Genomic DNA, 12732 nt, shown 5'->3' with positions numbered 1-12732 from the left:
CAACTAATCTTCCAGGGCCTTTATACTAGGGAAAAACAGATAAATAAACAAGGTGGGGGAGGGAGATAGCACATAAGTGTCTTAGGACTCTGGCATTTCAGCCTTAATGATGAAATTAATTCCTATGTACTTTCTGTCTTCAAAGTCAGGGTCACTTATGAATAGAATTCCTTGACTTTTCTCCCAGGTCTTAATTGCTGCTTTGACTTACACACACTTATAACGGACTTAATGATCATTCCTATTTATGACCCAGAGCTGTACTAGAGAAGAGAATTCACTGATGACATCAACCAGGGTCGCCAAAGTCACCTGGGTATAAAAGCAACTTGCTTATTGTAGGAATTAGTTACTTACCCATCTGGTCAGCGATGCTGTCTTCACTTCTTTGCCAGCTGGGTGTGGATTTCCCGCTGCCTCCAATGTCTGACTGGGTGTTCTGCCTGTCGATGGAGGCGGGGGATCTGCGGCTGATTCCAAACCTGGGGGGGTTTCCCCAAAGGCAAAGACAACGTCAGGGACCTCGCCCAAACGGGAAGGCAGTCCTGGGTGTAACGCACTGAACTCTAATGATAGGTTCTAGTTTTGCTCACAGGCCTGTACTCAGTCTTGTGCACGCATACGTGGATGCCAGAACTGTGGCTGTTGTGGTCGGGATACACCCCTCTGTTCAGCAGAGTGTGTATGCTAAGCGTGTAAACTGTGAACAAGGGCAGGAGTCATTAGCACTGAGCCAACCAAAAACAGACACGGTAAAAAACCAAAGCCTCCTGGCCCTTGTGTAGGTAAGCTCTGACGGTCACTCACAGCCAAGAGAAACACCATCCTCGTGTTCCTTCTGTGTGCCGTCCAGCTGGCACATTCCAGCGGTTTCTCTTAACTCAGTAACCTGCTACACCACTAAGGCACTCATTCTTGGAACAAGTATTTTCTGAAGCTCTTACTCTAAGGTCTGAAAGACAAAGATTGCTATCATTTACATTACATAGGGACCACTTTCCAGATGTATAAATTTCAAACTGCCTTTGGAAGGGCAATTTGGAAGTGGGTGAGCTGGCAGATATGAAGGTAAACATCTATTTCTGGAAAGAACATTTATCTATTTAGCGAGACCATTTTACTAATAACTTTTCCTATGTAGGATAATAATATAATATATGCTTCATTAAAGTATATGCCTTGAGTAGTAACATCAGCAAAGTAAATGCTGACAGAGTCCAAGAAAAAGGGCCAGGGTATAATACTCAAAGATTCACATGGAAATTTACAAATCTGTCTGTGGGTACTAATGAACTTATAAGTAATCGATACAATAAATCACAATACAGGACCTGAATTAACTGAGGCATGTGACAGGTGTCTTTGTTACAAACTGATAAATGTGTGGGGAGAACCACCAATCGGGGTGTTGCAAAGAGAAGGAGATTAGGAGGAGGAAGATCAGTAGCTAAGTTCAGCTTCCCCACCTGGAGTCACTCAAGTTCTGTCTTTATTTATTTTTAAAATGGCAACTCTCATAAGGATCCAGGGAGAAAGACTCATATAAAAGCCTCTGCAACATAGGGGAGACTATGAAATATTTTAGTAAAATTCCTACTCTAATATCTCCCTCGTTACTTTTTGCACAAATGACAGTCATTTACAAGCTTAACTCATAAGCATCACTAAACAATTACCTCCATTATTAAAAACAAATGAAAATCTGAATTGATGAAAATTTTAGTGAAAGGGCTCATCAAAAAAAAAAAAAAAGAATTCACTAATTATAATCTTTGTCACTTCCTAAATCGGGTCCTTGTTTAGAATCATGAATATCCTCCAGTTGGCTCCAATGATCCTATTTTAAGTACACTAAATTAACTTTTTTTTTTTTTTCAAAAAGGCACAGAGATCAAAGAAAGAAGTGAATTGGAATCTTAGTTTTACTTTTTGGTAGCAGTGGAAACTCAAGACAACTTTTTAAACCTCTATAAACGGAAAGCCAAATGCTTTTCTGGCTGTCTGCTTTTAAAGAAATGATAAAGCAAGCCTGTCTGTCTTTCAACTCTGCCTTGAAAAAAGTTTCACCCAATGAACTTTTGGATTTAGTTTTCACACACTCGCCTCTTTCACTGTGTGCCAGGCCATCAGGGCTACGAAGGCCCCATCCTTGAGGAGCTCAGACAAAACCTGTTCTAACTTCACACTGTGCCTCTTTTTGAAGAACCTAATTGTCTCTTTGGAGGAGCACTTTATAATACTCTAAGAGTCGCAGTTCTGATGTGAAGGAGTTTTTAAGTAATCGTTTGGCTGGTACACGAAATGCACTCAATGACCAAGAACCTTCTCCCTCATGAGTCAGTCTATAGTTCCCCAGGGCAGGCTGACAGCTTTGAAATATCTTCCTTACAAGGGGCTGGAAACTTCTTCTCTATGATTTTTCACTCACTGATCTCAGTTACAACCAGAGTCAAGTTTAATCCCTCATCGAAGAGCACTGGGAGAAAGCTGTCGTGGCCTCCCTGACTCCCCGATGCCCACCTGCAGGTTGCACAGCCTTGGTTACGTGTCTCACATCACGATCCTCCAGCTCCATATCTGCCCAGTCCGTCCCTCTGCACATGCCGTGTTGCCCACATTCCTTAGGGTATGTGGCCCCAAAACACATCTCCAAGGGTGGTAGAACAGACCCTATCCTACGTCTTTTTATCACTTGCTTTTTAACTCTCTCTTATTCCCATCCTAAACCGTTCAAGTGCCCTTTCCCCCTTCACCCAAGTAGAGCAGTTTTATTAACTAGCCCGTGAAACTGCGCCTCTCGACTGATCTGGATGCTCTCCACATCCTTACTCCAGCAAGCGGTGGCACACTCCACACACAAGCAGACACTGAGTCTGCTGAAGCACAGGGAGGGCGACAAAGGGGCGGATTACATTTACAATCAGTGTATATGGACCTGCGGTTTCTATCTCACACCTTGGAGCTTGTCCAAGTTTCACATTAGTGAGTTCACAGCAGACTCCATACACTCCTGCTTCACTGTCACCCTGGACCTATTTATTTTTACTGGGCTAAGTTAAAGAGTAGATCTAACAATTGTTCCCTTGGTAAGCTTAACTTCAGAATCAAACCTGGCTCAGGAGGAACGTGTGTCAATCAGACAACGAATACTAAAGTCTCTTGCATCACTGACACAGACAACAGGTCACTTGGGATCTAAAGGAAAACACTGTACCAGCATCTTCCTGTAAAAGTTCACTGCAGATAAAACTGATGGTACACAGCACAGTAAACAGTCACCAGTTAACCTTAAAAGTGATGGGGGAAACCCTCTGTACCAGCTATGGGACACTTAGTATCAAACATCAAGTCAAATAATTACCACCTTATTAAAAAAGTGGTAAAGCACGAACATTGGAGCCTGGTTTCTACCATTAATAATCACCAAAAATCACTGTTTCAAATTACATTCTAGTATGCCTTGAGAGTATCTTTCAAATGTAGAGAAGAAGCAAACAGGATTTTGTTGTTGTTAGCTCATTTATATTTTATTACTGTATTAAATACACTGAAGTTGCAGTGAATTCTTACTTTTGAAGTCAAACAAGGCCATTTAAAATCTACTAATCAAAACAAAAAATAATCAGTTGGGCTTGTGGTATGGGATAATAATACTACTTAACTCATAAAATCTTTTGCAGGGGCCTGCAATAAGAGCTAGAATTTTTTACTAATTGTCACTGAAGTAATTAGAGTAAGAAATGTACATTTTAGGTACGCTACCAACAGACTCCTTGGGGAGAGAGCTGGGGAGGGAAGTATGTTTTACTGTAGTTTTTTATTACTTACTTTCTGCTAACATAAACATTTAGCAAAAATATCAACAAAATTATTCTTAACAGCTGTAAAAACCAACAAAAGACCATAGGATGAAAAAATATATCCATTATGAAACTATTCTTATAAGCAGAATTGTTTTATAACATGGGAAGATCTCAAGAAAGTAAACAAATCATATGCGCATCTGTTAAAAATAATTCGGAGAAAACTTGGAACAGAAACATCCTTTTTTTCCCCAACACGCCATTTTTGAATTTCAAGTGGTTTCAAGTTCTTCAGAGGTGTCCGGCAGGAGGCCTTGTGATGGTTCTTTTACTCTCCTTCTGAGCAAAGTTAGTTTCTGCGTGTCATGAGATGTTTTCTGCTAATTCCTTTCCAGCTTCAGACAAGCCAATTTTTTCCCCCCTTTTAGTAGCCTTTACAATCACGTACACTTAGCTTTTTCCTTTGTGAGTCTTGTCAGAAGCAAACAGTTACTTTTGGGTATGTATAGTGTTTTCAAATAAGATGGAGAGAGAAGCTCCCAAACAACCCACAGGCTGAAATCACAGATTTCTAGAGTGTGAGAAAAATCCTTTTAAGCTTTGGACAGAATGAACATTTTTCCTACTTTAACATCAATACGAACTCTACCCAGCACAAGCAGTATACTCCTAAGTTCACTTTGGAGGAAATTTTAAGAAGTGGCAAAATCCATACGATGAAACGAGATCAACACACACAATGGAGGAATCGATGTAATTCGATTTCTTTGCCATTGAGTCCTTAGAGACTGCAGAATGATAAACTTTCTAAGCAGTGGTTGGAACTAGCCATCAAAACATTTTTTAATGCAGAGTACTAACTGTATTTCCCCTTTCGATCTTTTGTGAACTGAGTCTGGCTGAACGGAAACTATTTTGCACACCTGAGTTACACACGGGAGGAGAGACAGTGATGCTGACTCTACCTACCCTTCGGGCATGGACTTCTGTCTGTAGGTGCCCCCTCCAGAGCCAGTCTCGCTGGATGAAGACAGACTGCTAGGGGAGTTGCGGCACGGCTGGGATCTTGCTAAAGCCATGGATGAGACCGTCACATAGATGTCCGAACCAGGAGACAGCCTGTGTGTGTGCAAACAGAAAACGTGAAGTCAGCAACTCAAAGGGAAAATCCCAAGGCAATGTGATGGGTAATAGCATATGAATGCGACAAACACAGCCACTTTGCGGAGATAGTGAAAATAAAGCCAGCTGGAAGCCCACAAAAGAAACTTCCCCATAAAACTACTCCCTTAAGGGGACAGCTGGAAAAGGGCCTTGAAGGGGGCGGGGGTGTCAAAAAATAACAGGGGGGAAAACAGAAAACATGTATGTTTCCAAAAGCTGCCAGAATTCAAGGGCTGAAATGCTTATGCAATTTTGCAGTATGGCAGCCCAGAGAATATAATGAATCCCAGTGACATTAACATGGCAATTAATTCAATTTCCCCACTGGCTCTCCCAGAGTATATGACCACAGTGAGACCAGTACATTCTTTGTATGCTTCTTTGTTTTCCAATTTTATTACTAAAGGTCTGGAATGAATATCCAGATATTGCTATTTAGCATGTATAAATTTAGTTGATAGTAGCATCACCGTACAAATACCTCCATGGAAACATGCCTAGAAGTGCAGCTTGCTGAATTTCATTGGGATGACTGGGTTGATAACACAGCTGAGGTGTGCTCTGCCTAGCCGCCAGTACATCTCTTTCTAAAATTGTGGGTCCCTCACCCCGCAGACTGGCTTGACGCAGAAAACAGAGCTTTGTGGTCAGGAGAGAAGTGACTTTTGCCCTCTACTTGCTCTATTCAAGGAGGCACTGGGACAACTGCAGGATATTAATAAGTGAGGCTGAAGCCTGTGACAATCTGTCAGCTAAATCATAACATCAGCTAAAACAATGATATTTTATTTCAGAAGTAAATGCTGATCCAGATCATTGGCTCTTGTAAAGGGGCAGCAGGGCAGGTCATTTCCATTTTATAGTTGAGGGAGGGGAATCAAAGTCATTTTTTCACTAAGCCAGGCCTCTTGAATTTCTGAGTCCACTGCACTCTGCGTCAGGCTATTGCTATTCTCTAGAGAAAGATGGGTTTTCTGTGCTTAATAAGACAGCTTGCAAGGGGTCTGCAGGGTCAGATGATTTTGCACATAAAGGAGTCTAACACTGAAGACAAAAGTTTTGAAGCCCTGGGACCTTCTTCACTGAAGCACGGCAGTTCCCTGTAAGAAACCTATGTACCTTCTGAAATAGAGCAGAGGGCTCCAGGTACAGGAAACTGACAGAAGGGATAACAGAATCACACTCAGAAGCTTTTCTAGCAGAGAAAGAATAAGGACAGATACCCCAAAATGTGACTCCCAAAGTTGGTCTATGTCCAAGAAGCAGATCTCTCTCGGGGAGCCCCAACTCTCTCCTTAGTGACAAACTTGTTATCAGGTGTGATTCTGCTATGCCTTCTTTTCCATTAAAACATCTCCCAATTTCTCACTGTTTATCCGTAAGTAACTGGAAAGGGACTGGAGTGGGGGGAAGAAGGGAAGGAGGAGGTTACCAAGAAGAAAACTAGGACAGCATGAACCACTTCTGCCTGAAGAGTTTGGTTTTTCAGTTCAGTTCAGTCGCTCAGTGGTGTCCGACTCTTTGCGACCCCATGAATCGCAGCACGTCAGGCCTCCCTGTCCATCGCCAACTCCTGGAGTTCACCCAGACTCACGTCCATCAAGTCCGTGATGCCATCCAGCCATCTCATCCTCTGTCGTCCCCTTCTCCTCTTGCCCCCAATCCCTCCCAGCGTCAGAGTCTTTTCCAATGAGTCAACTCTTCGCATGAGGTGGCCAAAGTTACTGGAGTTTCAGCTTTAGCATCACTCCTTCCAGAGAAATCCCGGAAGATGCACCTAATTCAGAGAAGGGCTTCCCAGGTGGCGCTAGTGGTCAAGAATCCACCTGCCAATGCAGGAGACCTAAGAGGCAGGAGTTCCATCCCTGGGTCAGGAAGATCCCCTGGAGGAGGGCATGGCAACCTGCTCCAGTATTCTTGTCTGGAGAATTCCATGGACAGAGGAGTCTGGTGGCTACAGTCCATGAGGTCACAAAGAGTCGGACATGACTGAAGCAACTTAGCACACATGCACAATACAGAGAAACTTCAAGTACAGTTACATTTTGCTGCTGCTTTGCCTTTCTTAATGCAAAGAGGAGGTGTTACATAAAGATGAAAAGAAGGGGGATGACAGCAGAGATGCGAACGCCGTTGGGGCCAATGCAATGTCTGGGGGCCTGAAGATTTTTTAACTCTTTTTGGGATAAACAAGTAACACCACTGAATTATATTCATGGTGAATGTTTTTGCTTCTACAAGGAAGTAACAACAAGATTCCATAGCCAAAGTCAAGATGTAACTTTCACATTTATATTTAGAGCTTGCTTTTCTTACCCTGCTCTCCAAAACGTACATTAAAATATCTTATGCTACTTCTCAACCTCAGCTCTTTTATTTGGCAGATGTATCAGAAAATTCTACTTGGTTACTGGAGTTATCCCAAAGTGAAAAAACAGCATTTCCAGAAGGCCAGCATTCATTCCCAGGCCTTTTCTGCACTTACATAACTCAATAGTGGCATTGTTTCGGACTGTCCACACACACAGAACACACATATAGCAACTGATGGAATGCCACCCAAATGTTTTTATGACTCTAGACGTATGTAGGGCAGGCAAAAAAAAAAAAAAAAATCAGAATTAGCCCTTATTCTGACGACTTAGTATTCTTTCCAAATACTCTGAATTTGATACCAGCTCACAAATATTACTGGAAAACACATCTCGTTCAGGGAGTGGGAGGTCCCTGCCTGCCTGGCATTGGCAGTCTACTGCCAGAGACCACGGCTGATCATTACTGAAATTTTGGCTGGTTGCTGTCTTGATGCTTTGAAAAAGAGTAACCCCCAAACTGGCTCACAGAGGAAGTCAGCATGCTAGCCTCTTGAACCTCCAAGCCCCTGCCCCCAACTCTACCTGAGGGGATCACAAGTCTTTTCTTTTCTTTTGAGATAAACATAGATCTTTCTACTTTCTCTCAGTCTTAACGAGCCCCTATTAATGTCTGAATAGGGTTACAGGACTAAGCTGAATATATCTGTCACTTGCTGTGACATCTTTTGATTTTGTGGAATTAAAGAAATAATCTTTGAGAATGTTATGCTCACGGTTAGAAAGGAAGTATCTAAAAACCTTTTTAGCATTTATTTCAGTAGATTCTCTTCCCTACATTTTTATCAACTTAGCTGAGAAATAAATAAATGTTTTTAAAGTAACCAATCTTAAATTTTCTCTATGGCTATGACTTTCCTCTGCAGAAATAAAACACTGGGGGCTTTTGGACTGTTCAAAGAATGCAGCAATTGAAAAAGTCATGATCATCAGACCGACAGACAATACTCCCATAGTTTGCAGGACTACACTCAACGCCAGCTTTCCATTTATATGCAGTACATTTCATTGCAATGAAAGCAGACAGTTGACTGGAATGGACATTTAGGAAGAAATGGTCCAAGATCAATATCAGTTCTTCATTTTTCCAGAAGCCTTCTCACGTCAAGATAAAAGGGAGAAGAGAAGTGCCAAAAAAAAAAATTTCCAGCTATCTAATGAAATAACCCACATCTCACCACACCCTCCCCATGAATCAACTCACAGGACTACACATATGATGTTAATATTGATAGGCTCTTATTAAATTGATCTCTTGAGACTGTGATTTACCAATTTATGGATAAGGAACTCAGTATCTGTGTAATTGACGCTAAGTTTTTTTCCTTGCATAGTTATGTATGGGTTCAATTATGCCCGTTTCCTTCCTTTTACTCTAAAGGGATAGCAGTGCTTGGATGTGTCCAGGGAGATAAGGCCCTCTGTATCTCAAGTGCAAACAGCGGAATGATGGCAAGAACAACCAAGAGAGTTTCAAATAGCAGCGATGACTGACAAATTAGATATCCGAGTCCATAATTAAGCACAGCATTTTACCATAACTTAGCAATTAAAACGCTATTCACCCAGAGAACAGGATTCGATTCAAGTCTGTCTTTAGCAATGCATATCAACCGGGATTCTCCCCAGAATTCTGTTAAAAAAAATTCTCTAAAATGATTCAACGTAACATCACTTGGCTGCTGTATTCAGACTAGAGTTTGAACAAGTTGTGTTCGAATCCGAGCAACTCACCCCTCCGTCTTTTCGTCTCTTCCTAACTTTGTGAACCAGAGCTATCCCTGGCTTTCTGACCATACAGTTCCTACCAGCTATTCAGACTTGACCACTGAAATCCTGTTCTGATGAGCCTCCTGGGACAAGATCAGTTTACAACCACGAGTAACTCTCGTACAGTTAGGAAAGTACCACGGTTCATCACACTGAGATAAACAGATCATTACTTCCCAGTTGCTGGCAAGCCTTCAGAGGTTCACAGCCCAGCACACATCATGGGTGCCTCCTGAGATGAGTCAATTTTATATCTAAGGGTGACTCTACAGAACAGAAGATAAAAACGGGCTGCAGACAGTACCAGCTACACCATTTGTGGGGCCCAGTGCAAACAAAACTTCAGGTCTCTTTGTTCAAACATACTAAAACTTCCAAGACAGCAACAGCAGAGCATTAAACCCAGCATGGACCCTTCTAAGTGTGGGGCCCTGTGCACATACCTGAAGCTGCCCCTGACTGCATGTGGCTGGGCCCCCTTAGCGTGTAAACATGAATACATTAATCTAGCAAGTATTTCTTTTTTTTTTAAGACCTAGGTTTTTTTTTAATGATATATTTTTAGTAGTGAAAGTGAACGTCGCTCAGTTGTGTCCGACTTTTTGCAACCCCATGGACTATATATATAGCCCATGAAATTCTTCAGACCAGAATACCAGAGTGGGTAGCCTTTTCCTTCTCCAGGGGATCTTCCCAATCCAGGGGCTGAACCCAGGTCTCCTGCACTGCAGGCAGATTCTTTCCCAGCTAAGCCACAAGGGAAACCCAAGAATACTGGAGTGGGTAGCCTATCCCTTCTTCAGAGGATCTTCCCGACCTAGCAATCAAACCAGGGTCTCCTGTACTACAGGAGGATTCTTTACCAACTGAGCTATGAATGCTTTACATGAAATGCACGTTAATAATCTACAACAAAATCAACTTCTATTAGCTTACAAATACTGGTGATTACTCATTTCACTCATTCTCTTTGTCACTTTTTACTAATTCTCACTTTCAAACTTGTCAAGTATTTCTTCAGCACCACTTATATATGGTGGTAGATTTCATTCCTGTGACATGGTGGCTAAGATACGGGCTCTGATGGTGCTCATCTCAGCTTCACTATAAACCAGCCAGGACCCTGCACAAATGATTTCATTTCTCAATCCCTGGGCATTCTTATCTGTAAAAGGAGTAAACAGCAACCAACTTACTGGGTGGCTGGGCAGATCAACTGAGAAAACTCAACATGAGGGACTTTGATCAGAGCGTGGCACAGAATATGAACTTGGTAAAAAAAAAAAAAAAGTTGCCTATAGCTCTTAAGCAAAATGCAAGTAGAATGTTATTGTCATGAGGGCAGTTCAAACTGAATGCAGAGGCAGCTCAGGCAGGTTAGAGGTCAGATCCTATGGGAAAAGCAAGCTTTGTGAGGAAATGCACTTGAGATTCATTTTGTAGGAAACAAAGGATTTTCACAGAAGTCCAGAGTTAGGACACAGGAACAGGAGGGCGTATGTGGCCACCACAGCAGTATCTTTGGCTGGAACAGTTGACACGGGTAAGATATTGGTGCAGGCTGTGACCAGGAGGACAAATGTGTCTGGGAGGGTGGGCCCACGTTTGGTAAACTGAGGGAGCACAAACTTCATCTATTAGGCAACAGGGCAGCCTAGAAGGTTCTGCAGCAAAGCAGTAGCATGGTCAGAGCTGGCCCTGCAGCCCCTGAGATGGCGGGCAATGACCAAATACTGTCTTTTATTTTTTACCAAGGCCCAAGAAAACTGATGAAATGAGCCTAAAATTAATGAGATTTCATATACGAAGAATCTATTAGCCCACCACAAATACTAGCCTCTTTAATTTTAATTGGTTCTTCCCTCCACCAATGTTCAAATACTTCATGAAGAGAGTCACAACCAAATCCTTTGGTGAGAATAAATTAAGTGGTCTCCTGGAGCATGCTAGGCTTTTAAAAACTGGAAGAAACTAAAAATAAACTCAATCCCATTGCATTACACAAGAAAAGGGAAAATACAGCATGCGGTGATGGCCTCTGTGCTGCTGTGCACCTTCCTCAAGGGGTCTCTGAGACCCCCACCCGCTCTGTACAACTGCCCTAAGCTTCTCTGTTCATGCTCACTCAGTCATGTCTGACTCTCTGCGACCCCACTGGCTATAGTCCACCAGGCTCCTTTGTCCGAGGAATTTTCCGTGTAAGAATACTGGAACGGCCAATATTTTAACACCAGGCGGATGGCAGACTGAGGGATCTCCACGAGTGGAGGCAGACCTCAGCCAGACTGGCCATTATCCCAGGTTCTCAATAAGAGGCTTACTGAAAATGTCACACTGATGACCGTGGAGGGGAGGGGTCTAGGTAGCTCACCTGTCTTCAGTATCACTAATTTCCACATATTTATACATGTGCGGTGCAATCGACAAATCCTAAAGAAAAACGTCAGCTATTTCAGATATAAGGGAGCGGGATACACTGCTGTCACCCCTGAGTTATTTAAGTCCCTGGTGGTAAACGTGTCTGTGTGGGGTATGTGCCCTCATCGGACAAAGGGCCTAGGCGGGACTCCTGCTGCCTTCTCACGACAGTGAGGGCCACGGCAGGACACGGGCCACATCTGGCTTCTGGGGAAGGCCTGCCCCTTGTCAGCTGTGGGCGTGGACACGGGGTGCTTCTGGAGGAAGCCTCAGGGCCCTTCAGGCCCTTCCCATAAGGTGTGAGCAGGCCAGGCCTCCCTGGGTGGTTCCTAAGGCAGAACTCCCTTAAAAAGGAAAAGAGGGCAAGACCTGACTGCTGGACACATTCAGAAGAACAACTCTCTGACACACAGAACAATACGCCCACCGGTCACCTCACTGCTCTTCCCAGAGCACACCACTTTTTTCAAGCTTATCTCAGGCTATTCCAACTCACTGGAGGGTTTTTGCAGCATTTCCTTCCACAGCTGCACAGTTCGCCACGACTGTTCCCAGCACAGCAGGCCTCGTGAACTCATCCTCTGTCTCACCCAGGTTAACCGGTGCTGAAGATGGCACAACCCGCTCCTTGGAAACACACTGACTCATCACATGCATGGCCTGGATGCAGGCCAATCTGCAGACTGACTCAGGAGCCCGCTCTGGCCGGCTCTACCCTCACCCGTAAGTCCCCAACTGGAACTAGAGCCCCCTTTCACCCCCAGGCAGCTGTGTTTAGAAGAGCACCCACAAAACACCACCAAGGAAGACAGCAACCACCACTTTCTAAGACTCACTATGTGCCGGGCCAGGCCTGTCCGACGAGCTCAGATTGAACAGAGTAATTACAGTACCTTGGCTTTCCAGTACCCTGGGCTTGTTCCCTGGGTCACTCTACGGTTTGTAAAAGAAAGGGAGCTGGGAGGTGTGCCAGGCTCAGGCCACTGCATCCCTTTTCTGAATGCCTGAATAGAAAGCACCTTCATACTCTAATCTAAAAGTGCGTGAGTGCGTGCTAAGTTGCTTCAGTCGTGTCTGACTCTTTGGGACTCCATGCGCTGTAGCCCACCAGGCTCTGTTGCCATGCCCTCCACCAAGGGATCTTTCTGACCCAGAAATTGAATCTGCATCTCTTGGGTCTCCAGCATTGGGAGACGGGTTCTTCA

At 43.6% G+C, this 12732-nt stretch overlaps 1 protein-coding gene across 1 annotated transcript in view; it reads right to left on the bottom strand.

The window, feature by feature from the left end:
• The window catches only part of SIPA1L1 (signal induced proliferation associated 1 like 1), a 165966-nt gene that overhangs the window by 43196 nt on the left and 110038 nt on the right, over positions 1–12732 (bottom strand). Inside the window, exons 11-12 of the mRNA XM_069596926.1 lie at positions 4773–4922; positions 358–482 (exon numbers count right to left, since the gene is read on the bottom strand). Of these exons, the coding sequence (XP_069453027.1) occupies positions 358–482; positions 4773–4922 (275 nt within the window). The remainder of the gene's footprint in view (positions 1–357; positions 483–4772; positions 4923–12732) is intronic.

The sequence above is a fragment of the Ovis canadensis genome, chromosome 7, assembly GCF_042477335.2.
Source record: "Ovis canadensis isolate MfBH-ARS-UI-01 breed Bighorn chromosome 7, ARS-UI_OviCan_v2, whole genome shotgun sequence".
Lineage (NCBI taxonomy): Eukaryota > Metazoa > Chordata > Mammalia > Artiodactyla > Bovidae > Ovis > Ovis canadensis.
The sequence above is the reverse complement of the archived record's forward strand: the minus strand, read 5'-3'. Positions and strand labels throughout refer to the sequence as shown.